The sequence below is a fragment of the Thamnophis elegans genome, unplaced genomic scaffold (assembly GCF_009769535.1).
Source record: "Thamnophis elegans isolate rThaEle1 unplaced genomic scaffold, rThaEle1.pri scaffold_72_arrow_ctg1, whole genome shotgun sequence".
Classification (NCBI taxonomy): Eukaryota; Metazoa; Chordata; class Lepidosauria; order Squamata; family Colubridae; genus Thamnophis; species Thamnophis elegans.
The window spans coordinates 17,350-41,806 of NW_022473904.1; the positions used below are offsets into that span (position 1 = coordinate 17,350).

Below are 24,457 nucleotides of genomic sequence, written 5' to 3' on the forward strand. Positions count from 1 at the left end.
ATGAAATGTCTGCAAGAAAACAAGCTCAGAGAGCACCAAGGACCCCTCAAACACTGCTTTAGATGAGAAAACAGAGGCAGAAGTAACTCCTCATACAGCTCTGGATTAGTTTTAGTGTCCACAGACTATCCTATAAAAAGAACATATCTGGATCATGGTCCTACCACCAGTTTTGGGTTGAGAATTTGCCTGATTCTGCTCCGGAAAGCTTAGAAATGCCTCTTACCAGTGGTAGGATTCAACGGTGTAACAACTGGTTCACAGAGCATGTGCTTTGCTCACACTGGGCTTCAAACAAAGGAAATATAGGACAGACTAGTGGAGGGGCAAATGGACAGGACCGACTGATCACCGGAAATACTGGTTTGCGCAAACTGGTTGAATCCCGTCCCTGCCTCTTACCATAATATCTACCGTGGTTGTTTTACCGTATCTCCTTCCTCTTTTCTATCAGGAAACTTCTCAAAGATTGTTGCGATCCGAGCCATCTCTTTGCAATGACGAAACAAAATTCACCGGTGGGAAAGAGCATCTGGTACGATGGCGAATTTCTATACTACTTCACAATTGACAACAAAACCTTCTCACTGTTTCCAAAGGTTAGTGACCTTAGATGTACTCTTGTTGTAGAAGGCTAGTTTGCTTTTCCCAATATGTTCTGTGAACATATAATGATAGTTTGCTGAACACATCACCATTGTCAGGATTGCACATCATGCCTTATTTAAATTGCTGAGTATTAAGATTACATTACATTACATTACATTAAATAGAGTTGGAAGGTCATCTTTTAGGTCATCTAGTCCAACCCTCCAGCCAAGCAGGAGACCCTACACCATTCCTGACAGATGGCAGTCCAGTCCCTTCTTGAAAGCCTCCAATGATGAAGCTCGCATAACTTCCGAAGGCAACTTCTGTTCCATGGGTCGATTGTTCTCAGTATCAGAAAATGTCTCCTTATTTCTAGCTTGAATGGCTCCTTGATCAGTTTCCATCCATTATTTCTCATCTAGCCTTTCGGTGCCTTGGAAAATAGCTTGACCCCTTCCTTTCTGTGGCAGAGTAATTATGAGTAAATCATAATTGGTATCACACTGTACTTAATAAATCATCCCCTTTGGATATTGTAGCTGCCACCTCACTGGAGGCTTTTAAGAAGAGATTGGATAACCATTTGTCTGTACTGGTGTAGGTTTTCCTGCCTGAGCAGGGGGTTGGACTAGAAGACCTCTAAGGTCCCTTCCAACTCTGTTATTCTATTCTATAAGCAGTTTATTAGGGTACCCTGATAAAGTGGGATTTCTCTATGGAAAAGGAGTTTGAGAACAGTACATAGATGACTTACTCTCTGGAGAAAAATGTAAGACACCCTTAACACCCCTCGGGGGTGTTTTATTAAGATATAGCCTGTTGTGCCTTAAAATGTCTTCTACTGTATGCCTTAAAATGGCTTCTATTGTACAGTGCTATGGAGTTGCCTTGGTAATGACTTCACAGTACTCCACATGGGGGCTCCCTCTGGTAAAGGAGAAAACCCATCATTAGAAATTACGTTTCGTCCGGACATTTTCCTCCTATAAATAAATACACAGGCAATGTCGGAACTCCTAAGGAAGAGCTTCTTAACTCTCTTCCTCTCAACCAACTATCTAAATTTTACTGTTTTGTGCTCCTCTGGAATTCAGCCCTTCACCCCTGGGAATCCAGAGTACATTTCACCACACCGAAATTAGTAAATAAATACAGGTACTCAATGTCACTCGTGTCCGGGGTGGCTGTGGTGGCCAGAGCACTCTGCCAGTGAAAACGGGCTTCTGAGCTCCGTTTTTGGCTGTGGCAGCCTCCTGCAACCCTCTGCCAGTGAAAATATGCAGCTCTCCCAAGCTCCATTTTCACGGGCAGAGGCACCGCAGGCCGATCTTTTACTGTTTCCAGGGTGGCCCTGTGGGGCAGATCTAAGCACTCCATGGGCCGTATCTGGCCCCCTGGGCCTTGAGTTTGCCACCCCTGCCATAAAAGTTTGGTAGAATAAAAGTTACCAAAGCATGAAAACATTAAGTGTAAGTTAAGTGGACAAGGGACCATTTTAATGAATACAAAGAGATGGAAGAATGGCAGTCTTCTCTATGTAGCAAACATGCACATAAAGAAAGCACACAAACACACACACATTCTGTTCTACCCTCCATCTTTTCTTCCCAATGTGTCACTGACCACATCGTTCTGCCCCATTCAGCTGACTATGTAGGGTTAATCATCCACAGCAGTAGGACATTATGAAGGACTCTGCCAAGTAGTGATTAATAGTGAGTGATTCATGATTGTGTTCTCACAAAGTCAGTACAATACTGTTTCAGAATCCCGAGTGCTGTTGTAGTTATTTTCCTTAAGTACTGGAGGGGGGGAATATCCGGGTTGTGTGAGAAGGTTTCATGGGACCATGAGAAATTTCTAGTCTCAGTTTAGAGAAGGCTAAAATTTTATCAGTCCCACAGTGTAGGCCAAACCAAGAAATCTATTACAACAGAAGGCTAAAATTTGTTAATATTGACTATAGTATTTAGCACTAGCACTTAGAGAATTATACAGCACTTTATAGTGCAGTGGTAGTCAACCTGGGCCCTACCACCCACTAGTGGGCGTTCCAGCTTTCAGGGTGGGCAATAGGGTTTTTGTCCAATACTGAAGCACTTCCCTTTTTTTAAATTTAATTGACTTAAAAAAAAATCATAACATTATTTAAAAACATTAGGTTTTCATAAAATCACCATTACTGTGGAACCGGTGGGCGGTTAGAAAATTTTACTACTAACAGAGATACAAAAGTGGGCAATAGGTATAAAAAGTTTGACTACCCCTGTTATAGTGTGTTATAACCAGAGGTGGGTTACTGCTGGTTCAGCCCGGTTCGGCCGAACTGGTAGTGGAATTCAGGCCTGGGTCGCAGAACCGGCAGCAATCCAGGCCTGACATGCCCCCGAACCGGTTCCCTAGCAACCGCTGATGTCGCCCCCATGTTAGATTTTAGTGACTGCGCGTGCACAGTTCACTTGTAAATTGTTCTGCGCATGCATGCAGAACAATTTCCATTGAACAGCGTGCGTGTATTGCGCGCGGGTTGCAAATCGGCAGCAACCCACCCCTGGTTATAACCCTCTCTAACGGTTTACAGAGTGGCTTTCAAATGGAATTTGAAAGCCATGGAATTTGCAGTGGCTTTCAAATGGAATTTATTATATTCCTAGTTCTCTTACTTCATTTTCTAAAATGAAAAAGTCGATTAAGGCTGTTGAAACCTGCTGCTGACAAATAAACACCCATCCACACGCCATCCTACTCTAAGTAGGTATTTGGGGGAAGATAAGTATTGCTTTCCAAAACTGGTCCAGAGTTTCTTTTGTAAAAATAACTCCTATTTTAAAAGTTTCAAATGATGTACCATCTTTTTTTGAGCATAAGACACACCTTTTTCCCCTCAAAAAAGAGGGTGAAAATCTGGGTGCGTCTTGTACACTGAATACAGCGTTTTTGGATTCCCAAAACCCCCTTTGCAAAAATGGCTGTGTATAGCCTTTAGGAGGCTTCCAGAGTGCTCCTGGGGGCTGGGAAGGGCAAAAATGAGCGAAAAATGGGCCAATTTATGCTCATTTTTGCCCCACAGCCCCCAGGAGCACTCTACAAGCCTCCTAAAGGCTATGCATGCCCTTTTTTTTTGACAAAAATGGGCCCATTTTCACGAAAAATGGGTCATTTTTTGCGGGGTTTGCAGAGTGCAAAAACTTTTTTTAAAATTTGCCTCTTCAAAATCTTGGTGCCTCTTATACTCCCAGTGGGTCTTATACTCCGAAAAATACGGTAGTACTGATGCAGATGGACCCAAGGGTCCTAATTTGATTTCAAACCTTAAGTAGATTGACCCTTATTTGCTTCTATCTCTGTTGCAATATTAGGAAAGTATTGAAATTCTTGTCAAATGTATTTGTATGTTTACTGACCTATGTACCACAATATTTTGTAGCGCAAGGCACATGAAAAGTTCCCCAAACTAGCAGATGGTGTAAGATACGTTAGCCCTAACTTTATATGGAATATATGCTATAGTATAACATCTTCTTTTTGTATCCTGTTTTGATGTATTGTACCTTGATGTATGTAAAGGAAGTTCTAATTGTAAACCTATAAAAACTTTGGGCGTTGCCCGGAGTTCGGACTTTATCAAGTTATTACTCTGAACCATTGCTAGCAATAAACCTGTGTTCTCCACTCTCGTGGTCCTGTCTCCTGACTTTGGGAAGCAGGTTTTCCCGCATCAGTACATTTTTTTTCAAATAACCATAGCTTTATTGACCCTAATCCTTGGTATACCATATTTTTTGGCATATAAGACACCAAGATTTTGAAGAGGCAGATTTAAAAAAAAAGTAGGTAGGTAGATAGAGGGATAGAGAGGGAGAGAAAGAGAGAGAAATACAATAGGTGGGTAGGGAGAGAGAGAGAAATACAGTAGGTAGGTGGGTAGATAAAGGTGCTGCTGGGGACGGGGGGGGCAAAAAAATGGCCTGTTTTTTGCTCATTTCTGCCCTCCCCAGCCCCCAGGAGCTGTCTGAAAACCTCCATAAGGCTATGCATGGGCATTTTGGTGAAGGGGTGGGGCTTCAGGAGGCAAAAAATGCTGTATTCAGTGTATAAGACGCACCCAGATTTTCAGCCTCTTTTTAGAGGAAAAAAGGTACGTCTTATACTCCGAACAATACGGTATTTCTTCCTGGATAAAGAGCCTTCTTGAAAAATTATTATTTTTTATTATTTGCCATTGCTGTCGAGCTGATTTTTGCCTGCTTTTAAGATAGAGGATCACTTCACTTGCTCCTAGCACAGCATTCCATCATGTCTCTATAGAGACCACCACAAAACTGAGTTATTGCCAACTTGATGGCACATAATCGGGCTTAATGTGTAAACTTAATCTAAACTTTTGAAGGGAGGACTTTGGGGAGACATTTCTGGTTTACAGTGCCAGGAGCAGCTTTCCAGCAGGAGAAATCATGACTTTCTCATGCTTTCAAAACTGAAATTGTGTCTGCATCACGAGGCTGAAAGCAGAGTCCTTCGCGGCTAAATCTATCCCAGCAGCAAAGCAGTGGTGGGTTCCGGATCCCTTTCCAACTGGTACGGTTGGAACGGGCCTGGCGTCGCTCACATGGACGCACGCGGCGCATGCATGCGTTATACTTGCCTGCGATGCCTCCGCAAACCTTCAGAGTCCTTCAGGATTGGGCGGCATATAAATTTTATAAATAAATAAATAAACCTCCGCAATGCTCCAGCTGCTCGGCGGAGCATCGCGCAGAAGCTGTACAAGCCATGCACGTGTGCAGAAGCGCCAAAGGCTTAAAGGACAGGTAAAGAGCTCAGGTGGGCCCTCCAGAGCACCGTACTGGAATGGTACCCGGTGCTCCAGGCAGGCTCTGGTACCCCCGTACTGGGGCGTACCGCCTGCAACCCACCACTGCAGCAAAGGGTCCCGCATGGAGTTCTTACAAAGACATACAAGAACCAATATCCATCCTTAACATGTCCCCGGTGATAACAGGTAGTCCTCCACTTAACAACAGTTCATTGAGTGACCATTGGGAGTTACAGCGTCACTGAAAAAAGTGACTTATGGCCATTTTTCACACAATCATTGCAACCTCACATGAACAAGGTTTGGGTGGCAACTGGTTCATATTTATGACGATTGCAGAATCCCCAGATCATCATGTGACCCTCTTTTGCGACCTTCTGATAAGCAGAGTCAATGGGGGAAGCGGGATTCACTTAACAACCAGGTTCTGAACTCTAACCACTGCGATCATTTACTTGACCACTGTGACAGGAAAATGGGGCAAAAGTCACTTAACAAATGTCTCACTTGGCAACATAAATTTTGGGCTCAAATATGGCCATAAGTCGAGGACTACCTGTACTGTCTATTGCAGCCCCCTCATATTTTTTTAACGCTGCCTTAACACTACTACTACTTCTTCCCTTCCTCCTCGTCTGCTTCTGCTTCTTCTGCTTCTCCTCCCCCCCCCCCCCCGCCTCTCTCCTCAAGCCAATAATAAACCACTCCTTTATTTCTTTTTAACCAAGAAAGCCAGTTGGATTGAAAATACAAAATGATAGACGATATATTGCTGGATGACTGCCCCTCTGAAAGCATGCCACATATTGCTAGAGACAAGTATGGATCTTTCAGAGAATTAATGGTGTTTACGATGTGGCTAGACTGAATGGGATGATGTCTAATTGGTGATGTTACCAGGCAGGGGGAGAAAAATCTGAAGCTACAAAAAATTACAGTACGAACAAGAAATGTAAGAAGCATGAAGAGAGGAAAGCTGAACAAAATGAAAGATGAAATGATTATCAATTGGCACCTAAGAATCAGCAACAACTTGATAGTATGCAAACAATCACTCAATCGATTATGTGATGCCAGAAAATAGATAAATTCAGTTAACTTAATTAAATGTAGGTAGTCCTCAACTTACTAACGCTAACCAACCTAACCAACTTACTCACCTTACTAACCCTAACCCTAAACCACAATTGAGCCCAAATCCTTCTTGCCAAAGTTGTTAAGTAAATCGCTGGGGTTGTTCATTAGTAACACGGTTGTAAAGTGAATCTGGCTTCCCATTACTGTATTTTTCAAAGTATAAGACACAACTTTTTCCTCCCAAAAAGGAAGGTGAAAATCTGGGTGCATCTTATACACCGAATACAGCATTTTTTGCCTCCCAAAACCCCGCCTCCTTTGCAAAAATGGATGGGCAGAGGGTTTGGGAGGTCTGCAAAGTGCAAAAAACTTTTTTTTTTAGTTTACCTCTTCAAAATCTTAGTGTGTCTTATACATCGAAAAATACGGTAACTTTGCTGGTCAGAAGTTTGCAAAAGGTGATCACATGACACACACACACACAAACACACACACACACACACACACGGGACACTACAATTGTCATGAAAATGATCCAGTTGCCAGTTGTCTAAATTTTGATCACCTGGCCATGGGGATGCTGCAAGGGTGAAAGTGCCATTCTAACTTTGAACAGTCATTAAATGAATGGTTATAAGTCAAGGACTACCTCTATTTAGTTGGAATATGACCGTGGCATAGTACAGGACTTGTACTTTTTCCACTGTTTCTCAAACTTAGCAATTTTAAGACATGTGGACTTCTACTCCCAGAATTCCCCAGCCAGTTGATTTCTAATCATCGTTTCAAAATGTATGCCTTTTATTATACAAGAAATCTAAGCATCTAAAGGGATGCGGTGGCTCGGTGGCTAAGATGCTGACCTTGTCAATCAGAAAGATTGGCAGTTCAGCAGTTCAAATCCCTAGTGCCGCATAACGGAGTGAGCTCCCGTTACTTGTTCCAGATTCTGCCAACCTAGCAGTTCGAAAGCATGCCAAAATGCAAGTAGAAAAATAGGAACTACCTTTGGTGGGAAGGGAACCGCGTTCCGTGCACCTTCGACGTTTAGTCATGCCGGCCACATGACCACGGAGACATCTTCGGACAGTGTGTGGCTCTTCGGCTTTGAAACAGAGATGAGCACCGCCCCCTAGTGTCAGGAACGACTAGCACATAACGTATATGTGAGGGGAACCTTTACCCAAGCATCTAAGAAGAAAGGATTTTGAATTCCTGCACTTGTGCCCCCTTATAAATTAATCCTATGAGGAAAATGACTTTATTCCAAGCCAAGGCAATTTTGAAGGGTTATTGTTTGCATTAGAAAAACAGAAAAAAAAATCTCATATGTTTCCTAACTATTAAACAAACACAAAGGGCATTATCCTTCCCCAATATATTACTGTAGATAATTTAGAAAGCATTTCCCCGGGCTTCTTCTTGAAACAGAAAATAGGTTTACAAAAAATGGCTCTGAAATCACCATGGATACCAATCTTAGTGCCCGCTAGGCCTCTTATCTCTCTTTTTTTCCTAAGTAAAATAAAATGATCAAATAAGTACAACAGTCCTGATTTATTTTTATTTTTTACAAAGAGAAGCACCAGCCCTGATTTTATTGCAAAATTACATTATCTAACCAGGACAGCAACTCTCTCTGGGAGGTTTGCTGCAAATAATTTCTTTGATGTTATGGCAGGGAAATTTATAGACTCAACCTCCAAAAGGTAACAAAGATGGGACAACTCTATTTGTTTGCTTGCTTGTTAATTTAGATTTAGATATGTTCTCCCGATTCTGGGCAACTAACAACAAATAACATAATAGCAGTGACAACATAACACAGGCAGCCCTCGACTTGCGACATCAATTGAGCCTAAAATTGATGTTGCGAAGTGAGGCATTTGTTATGTGAAATTTGCCCCATTCTACGACCATTTTTTTTACACAGTAGTTAAATAAATCACTGCAAGCTGGAAACATAGCTGTCTGTTGTGGCCCAGCAGGAGCCGTTGGAGCTGCCACCAGATTCCAACAGTGAGGGGCCCTATGAGTCAGCTCTGGAGGATGTGGAAGACCCTGGACAGGGTTCCTACTCCGAGCAGGGCGCAGAGAGGCTGGTTGTCCACCAGGAGGCACCTGAGCCTTGGACCAGTGGGGAGGAGACAAGGGAGAGTGATCCAGAAGCCAGTAGTGAGTTGTTCCTGGATGCACGCCATCGAAGAGCTAATAGGCATCAGGAACAATTACGCAATTACGGGAGGTGATTGCACTCAGCTGGTGGTCATTAGGCTCCTCTCCAGACTATAAAAAGCTACTTGTGCATATGCCCCTCTTTGTAGAAGTCAACACAGAATCGAATGTCGGAGAACTTTGTATGAGCTTGGCAGGCTGGATTGCTGCCAAGCCTTATCTGTGTTTATTGCTGCCCAAGCTTGTCTGTGCTGGGTTGCTGCCAAGGACCTGTCTGTCTGTTAATTAAATGCAGTAATTTATCTCTGGCTCGGAGTGTGCTTTGGTGTGGAATGAGGGGGGTCAGAACAGTTGTCTATGGAGATTCTTGGTCATCCCGATCATGGTTGTCCCCAAGGTGCTTTTTCAAGAGGCAACTGGACTTTCCTGTTTTTTTCCTTTGAAGACATTTTTACTTGAGAAGCAAAAAATCTTCAAAGAAAAAAACAGAGTGTCCAGTTGCCTCTTCAAAAAAGCACCTTTAGAAAGACGGTTGTTAAGTGAATCTGGCTTTCCCATTGATTTTTCTTCTCAGAAGGTTGCAAAAGGTGATCACATGACCCCCCCCCCAGGACACTGCAATTGCCGTAAATATGAGTATGAACCAGTTGCCAAGCACCTGACTTTCGATCATGTGCCCATGGAGATGCCACAACAGCCATAACTCTGAAAAATGATCTTGAGACACTTTTTCAGTGCCACGGTCACTAAATGAACTGTTGCAACTCGAAGACGACTACTACTGATGATGATGATGATGATGATGATCCACTGGAATTCCACTGGAATTTGTGCAAATATTAATATTAAAACAGCAACAAACTGGTGGGAACATAAGCCTGAAAAAGTCACCGAAAATCAGATGGTCAAGATCTTGTGGGATTTTCGCATACAAACGGACAAAATACTGGCTCATAATACACCAGACATCACACTGGTTGAGAAAAATAAGGTTACAATCATAGACATCGCAATATCAGGTGATAGCAGGGTCGCCAAGAAGGAATATGAAAAAAATCGCAAAATACCAGGACTTAAAAATTGAAATTCAACGATTATGACACAAACCAGCAGTGGTAATTCCAGTGATGATCGGCACACTGGGTGCTATTCCAAAAGCACTGGAATTACATTTTAAACAGTTAAAAATTGACAAAATCACCATCAGTCAAATGCAAAAAGCTGCACTGCTTGGATCTGCATGCATATTACAAAAATACGTTATGACGTCCTAGGCCCCTGGGTGGGGCCCGACTAGTAATCAGTGCCAAATCCAGCGAAACAACTGGCCACTGTGATACAATTCTATTGTTGCAATGATAAGAATAATAATAATTCCCCAGGAAAGCACTAACTTGATGTATTTGTGGGGCTTGTGTTATCCGAGGAGGATGAGCACCAGGCCAGATGTTCAGCTATTCAGGTCAAGTATGTCATACAAAATATCCCAATAAAAAACAAAGGGAAATCGCAAGAAATAAACCTTACTTCAAGATCAGAGGTTTATTAATTCATGAGCAATTTGGAACATGAATAGCCAACACAGCAATGCAATTGCACAACAAGCCTGTTTTGACCGAGACTTCCTGAGAAAGCATAACTCACAAACTTAGACCAAAAAAACCTCCTTTTATTTAAACGACTGTGAATTATGTTCATTCACAGCCCATAATGATTCACAAACACTCTGTAAAGAGTCCCAAATGTCTGCTCATAGGTGCCACCATCTTTTAGGGTAAGGCTGATAAGCACCCACCTTTATCTCCCTTGAAGTGCTGCCAGAGACCTAATTGCCAATTAGTTTTGCAAGACCGAACGGAGCACAGAGTCAAAATGGAGCTTCAGAGCTTGAATTGACTATATGAACCAATTGCTTCCTGCAAAGGCTCATGTCTGTTTGCTTCTCTTTTACGTCTTATGGGAGGAGCCAATCATCCCCAAGCCTTACTCCCGAGTCACCCCTTTTGTCTTAACCTTTCTTGCCTTCTGGCAGCTCGGTGCATGCGCACACTAGGAACAGGCTCACACTGTTCTTCTGCCTTGCTGATGTCAGATTCCAGAGGCAGCACGTCACTACCAGATGGCCCTGGCCCCCTCTCTGCCCCCTCTCTGCCTCCGATGCAGAGCCCTCGTCCGAGCCTTCCCCAGACCCCAGGACTTGCCCATGTTCCTCCCCAAACTCCTCATTATCTGAATCAACAACACGTGACAGATAGCAAGTCGCACAAGGACTGCTATTTGGCAAAGGACACCATTCTCATCTCAAGCCACGTTTCTTATACCTTCTTTTTTTACCGACCTACACATTCCATAGTTTCACTTCCTTGTTCTTTCTTATATTCCTACTGACTGTCACTCTCTGCAAACACCCATGTACATTTGAAGTTCTCAGCCATGTATTACTTTCAGTTTCTCATTTCCCACCATCTTAATTCTCCCTGCTCTAAATATATCCGTTTCAAGTACAAACTTTGCAGAAAAGGCAGCTGACACCAAGCCAGCACATTAGAAATGCGCCTGGTACATTTTGCAATTAGATTAGTTTAAAACTTTGGTTCAGTGTGGCCTGCAAGCTCACTCCTAAATCTTATTATCTACAACTTTCTCTTCTCACAAGTGTTATTATCCGAGGAGCCAGACAAACAGTGTCTCTCTCTCCCATCAATAATGTGGGACGATATAGATGCAATTTGTAGAAACCCACCCTGGATCAGTAAATGTCTGGGTAAACAAAGGCAAATCCAAATCAGCCACAGAGCCAACCAGAGGGAGCACCGACCTTCAACCAGTCCACATAACTTCCCCCTCCCCAAGCAGTTCACCTCCCAATGATGTTGACCTGATGTAATCTTGCCACAAAACTCTCACCTGACCCATAACAAGACCCTCCCTTGACACACCCACACCTGAATCCCTTATAAACAGAAGAACACAGATATCCCTAAACTCCCCGGAAGAGGTTTCCTAGCCTGGTAACCAAATGTTTGGAAACGTGGCACGACAAAACCGCGGTCCACTAAAGGGTGCCCGATTAAAGCGCGTCGCTGACGTCATCAGCAGCGCGACAACAACGACCGCGGAGAAAAAAGGGCGCTTTAAAAAGCGCTTTTAAAGCAAGCCGATTCACGTAAAGGTAAGGGTTAGGGTTAGGTTAAGGGTTAGGGTTAGGTTTAGGGTTACGTTAAGCGTTAGGGTTAGGTTTAGGGTTAGGTTAATAGCAATAGCAATAGCAGTAGACTTATATACCGCTTCATAGGCCTTCAGGCCTCTCTAAGCGGTTTACAGAGAGTCAGCATATTGCCCCCAACAATCTGGGTCCTCATTTTACCCACCTCGGAAGGATGGAAGGCTGAGTCAACCCTGAGCCGGTGAGATTTGAACCGCTGACCTGCTGATCTAGCAGTAGCCTGCAGTTAAGGGTTAGCATTAGGTTTAGCATTAGGTTAAGGGTTAGGTTTAGGGTTAAGTTTAGGGTTAGGTTAAGGGTTAGGGTTAGGGTTAGGTTTAGGGTTAGGTTTGGGGGGGTTAGGTTTAGGTTTACGCGTTAATTTTAGCTTTACCACTCACAGCGTGCTTTTTTCGTCGCGCTGTGATGACGTCAGGTACGCGGTTTCGTCGAGCATGCTTTAGTCGACCGCGGTTTTGTGGTGGAACCGTTTGGAAACCAACCCACAAGCTCGGAGAGAAAACCTTCCCCCTCGAACGAAGACCAGCCTAAGCGTTTGAAGTTCCTGGACAAAGTCTGGAACGACTAGCACATACGTGCGAGGAGAACCTTGTGCCTTACTAAACACATTCAGGAAGGACCTAATTGTGCTTCAGCTGGTAAAGCTGCTATGAAGTCTAGCAAATGAGTTAGTGCACGATGGCTGTTTTTCTAGGACATCCTCCCCGTGATAAACCTCTTGTCCTTGGTTTACTGCCGAAATTGGATGGTAGGTTTTGAGGCCGAATCCCTCAGGCAGCAGACTAAAAGCTGTGGACACCACTGTAAGGATAACCTGTGATAGCTCCAGATTCACACAGAGCTCAGCAGGGAGGCGAAACTGGAAGGCTAAGAGAAAAACTTGCAGAGCTAAATTATTGAGCCAAATTATCTTTATACGAGCAAAGGGAGGAAAAGTCACGTAATGGGAAGTTTGGAAGCAATTTTTTTTTTAAAAAAAAAGCAGGGCTGTAGATGATTTAGTTCTTTCATAAGTATTTAATAGGGATGCAGACTTTTTTTTAAATGATTTGTTTGTATTTTACAAGCAGCTGTGATTTTTTTTGGTGCGGGGAGCATGGGGGGGAAAGATGTGCTCTGCATAGAAAAGGTTTTAGTTTAATCGATAGATCCCTTGTTAAGGGGCCTGGGAAATTACAAGATTGTGCTTTATGGGTCACACCAGAGGTGGCATTCAGCCAGTTCTGGAGAACCGGTAGCGGAAATTTTGAGTAGTGCGTAGAACCGGCAAACACCACCTCTGGCTGGCTCCACCCCCATCTATTCACTGCTTCCCGAGTCCCAGCTGATCGGAGTCCCATCTGAATGGCTGGGTCTTCTTCTGTTGCCCTGCACAGGAGAACAGAGCTGGAAAGCAGGTTAGTGGAATGGGGATTTTACAGTAGCCTTCCCCTGCCACGCCCACCAAGCCATGCCACGCCCACAGAACCGGTAGTAAAAAAAATTGAACCTCACCACTGGATCACACAGAGCTAGAATTAAAGTATGAAATTGTGGGTTTTGGAAGAAGGTTGGGGGGGGGCGTGTTAGTCTTTCAAAAAATGGCAGTGTTTTTCAAACTTGGCAACTTTAAGATGCTGGCTGGGGAATTCTGGGAGTTGAGGTCCCAAAATATCTTAAAAGTTGCTAAGTTTTAAAAACACTGCATTAGGGCCATTGAATGAATGTAATTGAAAGAGAACAAAACGAAGAAAGCATTACTTTTGAAAACACATCCTTTGTCCCTAGAATTCATTATCAAATGCAGTAATAGCCACTACATTGGGTGGCTTTAAAGGGAGATCAGATAACACATCCTTTGTCCCTAGAATTCATTATCAGAAAGAGCCAAGGTGGCGCAGTGGTTAAATGCAGCACTGCAGGCTACTGCTAGATCAGCAGGTCAGCGGTTCAAATCTCACCGGCTCAGGGTTGACTCAGCCTTCCATCCTTCCGAGGTGGGTAAAATGAGGACCCAGATTGTTGGGGGCAATATGCTGACTCTCTGTAAACCGCTTAGAGAGGCCTGAAAGGCCTATGAAGCGGTATATAAGTCTACTGCTATTGCTATTATCAAATGCAGTAATAGCCACTACATTGGGTGGCTTTAAAGGGAGATCAGATAAACTCATGGTGGACAGGTGTGTTGACAGCTATCAATCTTGAACATTTGATGTTGTTTCTGAGTTGGAGCAGCATGCTAGCAAGGACAACGTAGAAAACACCATCGTTTTTGTTACCGTAAAAAGGAATGGAGAGAGCAAATGATGGTTGGCGTATCAGAGTCAAATATTTAGTGGTTTTTCTTCTATTTAAACATGATGGAATGATGGAGAGAACAGCAGGGATCTGAAGTATTAACATCAGAAAAATAAATTTATGGCCCCAATTACACAGTGGATTAAAGATGTGATGGTATTTGAGACTCATAAACAAGTTGTTTACAGACAGATTATAAATGGATAATTATAATGAAATATGTTTGAACAAACTTGTGTAAAGATAGATAGATAGATAGATAGATAGATAGATAGATTTATTGATTTATAGCTACATAGTATTGATTGTATTGTTTTTTTCCCCATTTTGGTTACTTTTTAAATCTTTTTCTTTTCTTTTTAAATAAACAGTCAAGAATGGAGTGGTATTTCAGGGGTATCCCCATGGTAATTTTTCTGCCTTTCAGAACATTTTCTTTGGAATATGTCTTAGCTTTCTTCAAAGGATATGAGCTTTTCAACCTGAAAATATTTTATTTTGCATTTAAAATAGTTCCTTTATTTAAAATGAATAGTTCTATCCCCTGATTTACGGTAATCCCAATCTGAAAGGATCTAAGAAACATAAAATATGAGTCTACCTTGTAAAATTGATCCATAAATGTGACAGAAATCTCCAATCATGTGTATGAGAAATTTGTGACTTCTGTATTTTTCTAAATTAATTGTTTGAGTTGAGCAAAACAGAACAGAATAATTGAGTTGGAAAGAACCTTGGAGATCTTCTAGTCCAACCCCTACTCAAGCAGGGGACCCTATACCATTCCAGATAGTTGTCTAATCTCTTCTTTAAAACCTCCAGTGATGGAGCATCTACAACTTCTTTTTTTAAAACATGTTTTATTTGCAGTTTTCTTTTCACACCATACATATTTTATGGACAGCGTATTGACTGGGTCAAGTCTTTTTTAAACAACATTAAAAATAATAATACAAATAGGTACGTGTAATCCTAATCTTCCAACTTCAACAGCTCTTTTTATAATCCTTTATCATTTCCCCATTGATTCATTTAAATATACATAACATTTCTATACGCCTTGTATTTGTTATCCCCCTACTAAATACTATTATTTAATGTTTTACGGATTACTCATTTTTCCACCACAACTCCAATGTTCCAAATGTGTAGGATTACTAATAATGCCAAATATTAACAATATTTAATAAATCCTGGGTGTGTATCTCAAAATCCCCACAATTTCCAACCCTTAATATTTTAAATTCACAATATACTTGAACACCTACAGCTTCTGAAGGCAAGCAGGGCCTCTGATGAGGATTGCTTGGAACTGTGATTAGGAAACATCTGGAGGATTGCCAGTTGCCCACATCCACCACAAAAGAAGAATAGGCATGTCAAATCAATCTTCGCATTTGGCTATTCACCTTCTCAGTGGTTCCAGGTCCACTGTATTGGGTTGATATTTAAGTATAGTTTAACTCACTACATGTGGTTTTGCTGTTATGCCACAAGTTCAGTTGTTTTCCTGCTACTGGGAAAGAGGAAGGAAATCATGTAAAATGTGTGTATCCAGCTGCAAGTGTCACCTTTCCCATTGCCTCCAAAATGGGCATCCTGTGCAATCCATGAGGTCTATTTTCTGACCTTCAAAGGCTGCTTGTGGTTCAAATCCTACTCCGGTTGTGATTTTAGGAAAAGTTGATGTTCAGAAGCCCACAGACAACATAAGAATATAAGTGGTGCCCTGCTGGATCACCCTCGTCCCATCTTTACCTGAAATGTATAAGGTTTCCTGCCTAAGCAGGGGGTTTGTTGCCGGGCTGGGATAGGGAATGATTTTATATTACTAGCCAATAACCCAGCGTTGCCCGGGTATTTATTTATAGAGGGAAAATGTCCGGACCAAACGTAATTTCTAATTTTGGATTTTCCCTCTTACCAGAGGGAGCCCCCTTGTGGAGTACTGTGAAGCCGTTACCATGGCAACTCCACTGCCCTGTACAGTAGAAGTCATTTAAAGGCACAACAGGCTGCATCTTAACAGAATAAACACACACCGAGCGGTGTTAGGGGTGTCCTACCCCCTACAGTATTTTTTTCCAGAGAGTAAGTCATCTGTATACCAAGTTTGGTTGAAATTGCTCCAGGCCTTCCAGAGTTATGCTGGAACACACGCGCGCGCACAGAGAGAGAGAGAGGAAGGGAGAATTATAGATAGATAGATAGATAGATAGATGATAGACAGACAGACAGACAGACAGATAGATAGATTAGATATTCATTTGATTCTTTTTATTAGTTTTCTTGTTTTAAATGAGGTTTTACATTCTGTAAGCCGCCTTGAGTCGCCATGGGCGAATAGGCGGCAATATAAATAAATAAAATAAAGAAACAAAGTGTTATTCTATTCTAGTCCAGCAGTCCACAACTGCACAAGGTCTCCCAAGAGGTAGTCTTCAGAGGCCGTCCTATAGCCATTGAACCCAGGACTTCTTGAATTGAATTGGTCCAATCAACCACCGTTCATCTTGCGTTGATGAACTCCAAAATTTAACAGCTTTAAGTTAGATACAAAAGCATGTCTCTTGAAGACCGAAAGTCTGTTGTCCGGCAATACTGTGCTCCCACCACCCTCCGTCCAAAATCACCACATGCATCACTGCTTTTCGGGTGTGATGGTGTCCCCTGTTTTCTCTTTCCAGGTGATTCCATTCCAGCTGCCATTGAAGAGGTGCTCTGTGGTGGGCAACGGAGGGATTCTGAAGAACAGCCGCTGCGGCAAGCAAATCGATCAAGCGGACTTTGTCATGAGGTAAGTCGCCATTTTGGCTACGCTTGCCTCTTCTCCCTTCCACTGTTTTTTCACAGTACAGGTAGTCCTCAACTTATAACCATTAATTTAGTTATCTTCGAAGTTATGACGGCACTGAAAAAGGTGACAAGACCATTTTTCACAGTCATAACTGCTGCAGAATCCCCGTGGTCATGTGATTTACATTTGAATGCATGAAAACTGGCTCACATTTATGATGGTTGCAATGTCAGGGGAAGGATACTGTAAAATCTCCATTCCCTCCTCCCTCCAGGGGAAGGATATTGCAAAATCCCCATTCCCTCCCCACTCCAGGGGAAGGATACTGTAAAATCCCCATTTCCTCCCCACTCCAAGGGAAGGATACTGCAAAATCCCCATTCCCTCCCCACTCCAGGGGAAGGATATTGCAAAATCCCCATTTCCTCCCCACTCCAGGGGAAGGATACTGCAAAATCCCCATTCCCTCCCCACTCCAGGGGAAGGATACTGCAAAATCCCCATTCCCTCCCCACTCCAGGGGAAGGATATTGCAAAATCCCCATTTCCTCCCCACTCCAGGGGAAAGATGCTGCAAAACCACCATTCCCACCCCGCTCCAGGGGAAGGATACTGCAAAATCCCCATTCCCTCCCCACTCCAGGGGAAGGATATTGCAAAATCCCCATTTCCTCCCCACTCCAGGGGAAGGATACTGCAAAATCCCCATTCCCTCCCCACTCCAGGGAAAGGATACTGCAAAAAACCCTCTCCTCCTGATCAGCTGGGACTTGGGAGGCAGAGAACAGATGGGGATGGGGTCAGTCAGAGATGGTATTTACCAATTCTCTGAACTATTCAAAATTTTCGCTACTGGTTCTCCAGAACGGGTCAGAACCTGCTGAATAGCACCTCTGCCAAGGACCCCTCAAATGTATGAATATATAATTATTATGTATGAAGTATAATTTATTATAATATGGTTTTCTTTTTTTTCTTCCCTTCAGATGTAACCTCCCTCCCCTAAGCAAGGCATACAGCAAGGACGTAGGATCAAAAACTCAACTGGTAACAGCGAATCCAAGCATAATTAATAAAAGGTAAGAAGCAGATTGTCTGTTTCTTTTTCAATTCCTTGCTAAGTACAGAAGGAAAAAAGTGAGTCATCGTGGGGTCTTTTTAAAAGAAAAGAAAAAAAGAGAAAGAAACTTTAATGTCAGACTGTTGTGAGCAGAATTATCTTTCTAGTCGCCTGTGTACAATCAACAACAATCTTAAAAGGTGGGTTAAGAAATGAAAAGACTCAGAGCTGGCAGCAGATTAGGACAGTGAGGAGGTTTGGGGAGGAACCTGGGCCAGCCCTGGAGTCTGGGGAAGGCTCTGAGGAGGGCCCTGTGTCGGAGGCAGAGAGGGGGCCAGAGCTGTATGTCAGTTATCAGCTGCCTTCAGAGTCAGACATCAGTGAGGCAGAAGAACAGCTGGAGCCTGTTCCCAGTGTGTGCATGCACAGAGTTGCCAGATGAAAGGAACAGCTAAAGAATAGGGGTCGACTTGGGAGTAAGGCCACAGGTGGACGATGAATGGCCCTTCCCAGAGGAAATAAAAGAGGAGTTTGTAGGAGACAATTAGTTCGCTTCATTGGTTTGTGACTCTCCGAGACTCCTTGCCAAGTTTTGCAGATATCGGCCTGTCAGCTCTCCAAGCCAGATAAGGTCTGTGACTGTAAATCCTCCCTTGAAAGACTTTGCTGGATGTGAATGAGCAGAATCCACAGTCAATTGATAAAATTGGTTTTTGTTAGGACAAGGAGTTTGCTTCATGTTCTTGGGAAGCGTAGGACAGAACAGAAAAGTTGTAAAATAGGGCAAACTCACTCAACAAATGTTTCACTGAGCAACATAAATTTTGGGTTCCATTGTGGTCGTAACTCGAAGACTACTTGCACTACATATTTCTGGTCCCCCAACCTTTCCAGCTCTGCAGACCTGCAGCGGGGGCAAGGGGATGGTTGTCAAGAGCTGAGGTGGCGCAGTGGTTAAATGCAGCACTGCAGGCTACTGCTAGATCAGCAGTTCAGCGGTTCAAATCTCACCGGCTCAGGGTTGACTCAGCCTTCCATCCTTCCAAGGTGGGTAAAATGAGGACCCGGATTGTTGGGGGCAATATGCTGACTCTCTGTAAACTGCTTAGAGAGGGCTGAAAGCCCTATGAAGCGGTATATAAGTCTACTGCTATTGCTATTGCTATATTCTTACATGCGCCTGCCACTTGTGCAAATGGAGCGTTGCACGCTTGCCTGGCCCAGTTCCTGATGGGCTGCAGCCTGAAAGTTGGGGACCCCAGTTATATTCTGTATATAATACTAGATGCCTTCACATCTCTGAATTATGGAATAATTTCCCCGCCTAAACAAACAAGAACTCAAAGCACCCAAATTCACTATCAAAAAAATGACTTTGGAGGAGTGAAATACAAGGAAGTAGCTGAAATTCTGGACTTCTAAGCACTGAAACGATTTGAGACCACACCAATATTTAGATTCCTCCCTTAAAAACAAAACCAAGGTGAAACCATCATTTGTACTCACAACGTGTTACCTGTGTGTAAGAAATGAAGTCATCTTTTATATTTGAAAACCGTTCATTTCGTGTCTGTGCATAACTTGGTTATAGTGTTTATGAAATTACCGGCCCTTTGCTTTTATTATTGTCTGGAATCGGAGGTTTTTTTTCAGCACCAGTGTCTAAAAATTATGTAAACTGCCTGGGTGTGATTTTCCAAAAGTCTCACAGGCTTTGGTGAGCTCACAGACAGAGTACCTAGATTTATTTCCTGCAGAAAGATTTATGCCCACCTCCCATACAGCAGAGCATGGACATTTCCTTCAGAATTCAAAGGTGTTGTGGCCTTTCAGCCGTCGGCTCCTGCAGCCAAATCGGATGAGGAGGCAGCGTGGAGTCAGGGTCAGCATCAAAGCAAGCTGGGAGCTCTGAGGGGGAAGAGGGAATCGAGCCTTCAGAGATAGAGACAGAGGCGGAGCCTGAGCCGTCAGAGATAGAGACAGAGGCAGAGCCTGAGCCATCAGAGATAGAGATAGAGACAGAGGCGGAGCCTGAGCCGTCAGAGATAGAGATAGAGACAGAGGCAGAGCCTGAGCCATCAGAGATAGAGACAGAGGCGGAGCCTGAGCCGTCAGAGATAGAGACAGAGGCAGAGCCTGAGCCATCAGAGATAGAGACAGAGGCAGAGCCTGAGCCGTCAGAGATAGAGACAGAGGCAGAGCCTGAGCCATCAGAGATAGAGACAGAGGCAGAGCCTGAGCCATCAGAGATAGAGATAGAGACAGAGGCGGAGCCTGAGCCGTCAGAGATAGAGACAGAGGCAGAGCCTGAGCCATCAGAGATAGAGATAGAGACAGAGGCGGAGCCTGAGCCGTCAGAGATAGAGATAGAGACAGAGGCAGAGCCTGAGCCATCAGAGATAGAGACAGAGGCGGAGCCTGAGCCGTCAGAGATAGAGACAGAGGCAGAGCCTGAGCCATCAGAGATAGAGATAGAGACAGAGGCGGAGCCTGAGCCGTCAGAGATAGAGATAGAGACAGAGGCAGAGCCTGAGCCATCAGAGATAGAGACAGAGGCAGAGCCTGAGCCATCAGAGATAGAGATAGAGACAGAGGCGGAGCCTGAGCCGTCAGAGATAGAGACAGAGGCAGAGCCTGAGCCATCAGAGATAGAGACAGAGGCAGAGCCTGAGCCATCAGAGATAGAGATAGAGACAGAGGCGGAGCCTGAGCCGTCAGAGATAGAGATAGAGACAGAGGCAGAGCCTGAGCCATCAGAGATAGAGACAGAGGCAGAGCCTGAGCCATCAGAGATAGAGATAGAGACAGAGGCGGAGCCTGAGCCGTCAGAGATAGAGACAGAGGCAGAGCCTGAGCCATCAGAGATAGAGATAGAGACAGAGCCTGAGCCATCAGAGATAGAGATAGAGACAGAGGCGGAGCCTGAGCCGTCAGAGATAGAGATAGAGACAGAGGCAGAGCCTGAGCCATCAGAGATAGAGATAGAGACAGAGCCTGAGCCATCAGAGATAGAGATAGAGACAGAGGCGGAGCCTGAGCCGTCAGAGATAGAGATAGAGACAGAGGCAGAGCCTGAGCCATCAGAGATAGAATAGAGACAGAGCCTGAGCCATCAGAGATAGAGATAGAGACAGAGGCGGAGCCTGAGCCGTCAGAGATAGAGACAGAGGCAGAGCCTGAGCCATCAGAGATAGAGATAGAGACAGAGGCAGAGCCTGAGCCATCAGAGATAGAGACAGAGGCGGAGCCTGAGCCGTCAGAGATAGAGATAGAGACAGAGGCAGAGCCTGAGCCATCAGAGATAGAGATAGAGACAGAGCCTGAGCCATCAGAGATAGAGATAGAGACAGAGGCGGAGCCTGAGCCGTCAGAGATAGAGACAGAGGCGGAGCCTGAGCTGTCAGAGATAGAGACAGAGGCGGAGCCTGAGCCGTCAGAGATAGAGATAGAGACAGAGGCAGAGCCTGAGCCATCAGAGATAGAGATAGAGACAGAGCCTGAGCCATCAGAGATAGAGATAGAGACAGAGGCAGAGCCTGAGCCATCAGAGATAGAGACAGAGGCAGAGCCTGAGCCGTCAGAGATAGAGACAGAGGCAGAGCCTGAGCCGTCAGAGATAGAGACAGAGGCGGAGCCTGAGCTGTCAGAGATAGAGAGAGAGGCAGAGCCTGAGCCATCAGAGATAGAGATAGAGACAGAGGCGGAGCCTGAGCCGTCAGAGATAGAGACAGAGGCAGAGCCTGAGCCGTCAGAGATAGAGACAGAGGCAGAGCCTGAGCCATCAGAGATAGAGATAGAGACAGAGGCAGAGCCTGAGCCATCAGAGATAGAGACAGAGGCGGAGCCTGAGCCGTCAGAGATAGAGATAGAGACAGAGGCAGAGCCTGAGCCATCAGAGATAGAGACAGAGCCTGAGCCATCAGAGATAGAGATAGAGACAGAGGCGGAGCCTGAGCCGTCAGAGATAGAGACAGAGGCAGAGCCTGAGCCGTCAGAGATAGAGACAGAGGCGGAGCCTGAGCTGTCAGAGATAGAGACAGAGGCAGAGCCTGAGCCATCAGAGATAGAGACAGAGGCGGAGCCTGAGCTGTCAGAGATAGAGACAGAGGCAGAGCCTGAGCCATCAGAGATAGAGACAGAGGCGGAGCCTGAGCTGTCAGAGATAGAGACAGAGGCAGAGCCTGAGCCGTCAGAGATAGAGACAGAGGCGGAGCCTGAGCTGTCAGAGATAGAGACAGAGGCAGAGCCTGAGCCATCAGAGATAGAGACAGAGGCAGAGCCTGAGCCGTCAGAGATAGAGACAGAGGCAGAGCCTGAGCCGTCAGAGATAGAGACAGAGGCGGAGCCTGAGCTGTCAGAGATAGAGAGAGAGGCAGAGCCTGAGCCATCAGAGATAGAGACAGAGGCGGAGCCTGGGCCATCCATCAGTCCTCAGATGATGAGTCAACAGCCCCCAAGTCTGGACGTGGCTGATTAGGAAGAGAAGGAACAGCTGAGTCCAGTGCCTGATGCGCAGAGGAGCGGAGAGCAGTGGAAATCTATGGGCTGATCCTTGGGACGGAAGAGCTACTGCTGATAGCGAAGCCCCACCCTAGCTCTGGGGATAAAAGACAGGGGGCAGAGATGAATAGTTGTGGCAGACAACTATTCATCTCACTGAGAGAGAGGGAGGGAGGGAATGAGAGAGAGAGAGAGAGAGAGAGAGAGAGAGAGAGAGACTTTTTGCTGGAACTGCTGGCTCTCCTACTAAATGAATCATTTATTTAACTAACGAGGGTTTGTCGTGTTTGGGAGCTGGGTCAGAACAAAAGGAGTCCCTTTCAGATTTTATTCCGTTAGTCATTGCCGATTATAGGGATATTGCTTATCTTCATTTCAAGGCCATTGAGCCAATGCTGTCCGGAGACATTTCCACAGTCCACAGCATGACACCACAGAGTGCTGTTACCTTCCCACCAAAGTTGTACCTATTTATCTACTTGCATTTCATTCTTTTGAACTGCTAGTTTCGCAGGAGCTGGGGCAAGAACCTGGGCTGCTGGCTTTCCAAATGACAAGCCCAGCGTCTTAACCACTGAGCCACTCTCTCGCTCGGAATTCAAATACCCTGCAGGACAGATTGAAACCCACCAGGTTTAATGAAAGATGAGATGGGACTGGAACCAGCATTGCCAAATTTCAACTTCCCCTGAAATCCTCAAAATATCCAGCCCATCCTTTGATTACCCAACTCGGCATCTACTTTTAGTTGTAAGCAAGTACAGCAGTACCCCCCCTCCCCCCCAAAAAAAACTTGGAGAAGGAATTTTAATAGTCTGTAATGTGTGAATTACAGGGGACATGGTGGCTCAGTAGCTAAGATGCTGAGCTTGTCAATCAGAAAGGTTGGCGGTTCGAATCCCTAGTGCCGCATAACGGAGTGAGCTCCCATGACTTGTCCCAGCTTCTGCCAATCTAGCAGTTCGAAAGCACGTAAAAAATGCAAGTAGAAAAATAGGAACCACCTTTGGTGGGAAGGTAATAGCGTTCCGTGCACCTTCGGTGTTTAGTCATGCCGGCCACATGACCACGGAGATGTCGTTTGACAGCGCTGGCTCTTCGGCTTTGAAACGGAGATGAGCACTGCCCCCTAGAGTCGGGAATGACTAGCACATATGTGCAGTGGGGGAGACCTTTACCTTTAATGTGTGAATGAACCCTTAAAATGTGTTAGAAAGAGACCACAGGGCGACTCCGCATTGATTCGCTTTGAGAAGTGGGATGAAGGGAAAACTTTTGAGATACTTTTGCATCAGTGCAACTGTGGGATTTCTCGTGAAGCTCTCCCTGGAAGGGTTGACCTCAAGCCTTGAGAGCCATTTTCTCTTCCCAGTCCTCAAACTGAGGCTGCGAACCTCAGAATATCTCCAGGGTTGCTACCGGTGTTAAGTCTTTCATTGGACTGAAGGGGAAAACTATCCAATGTGAAGAGAAAGATATATTAATTGTACTGAGCTAAGTAACTTTCTTCTTCTTCCATATCTAGATCAAACTTTAAACTGCCAGAATGAGGTCACTTTCCTGGCTTTGTCCTTGGCCAAAAATAAGTCCTTATCGGTACATGTTTCTGGTAGTAGCCAACATACCAGCAGATAAGCCCTGCGTCTCTCCACATTTACACATGTTGTTATCTGCCAAGAGCTTCTTACTTCAGCATATGGTCTTACATTTAGGCATTCCCAACTCTTAACCTATTCAGAGTCCTCCAGGTAGAATAAGGGAGGTCAGATCCTTCAGCCAGATCTTCCTTTAATGTTATTTCTTGCTCGATGTTCTCCTTCCCCCTGTTCTGACCAAGGCTTCCTCAGAGCATTGAAGCAAACTCCTTGTCCCAACAAAAAACCCTTTTATTAATTGACTGTGAATTCTGCTCATTCACATCCAACAAATTCTTTCAAG

At 44.5% G+C, this 24,457-nt stretch overlaps 1 protein-coding gene across 1 annotated transcript in view; it reads left to right on the forward strand.

Annotated features, from left to right (window-relative positions):
• LOC116523628 (alpha-N-acetylneuraminide alpha-2,8-sialyltransferase-like) overlaps window positions 1-24,457 on the forward strand; it is a 50,467-nt gene that overhangs the window by 16,094 nt on the left and 9,916 nt on the right. The window contains exons 2-4 of the mRNA XM_032238742.1: window positions 455-599; window positions 16,850-16,959; window positions 17,946-18,038. Of these exons, the coding sequence (XP_032094633.1) occupies window positions 455-599; window positions 16,850-16,959; window positions 17,946-18,038 (348 nt within the window). The remainder of the gene's footprint in view (window positions 1-454; window positions 600-16,849; window positions 16,960-17,945; window positions 18,039-24,457) is intronic.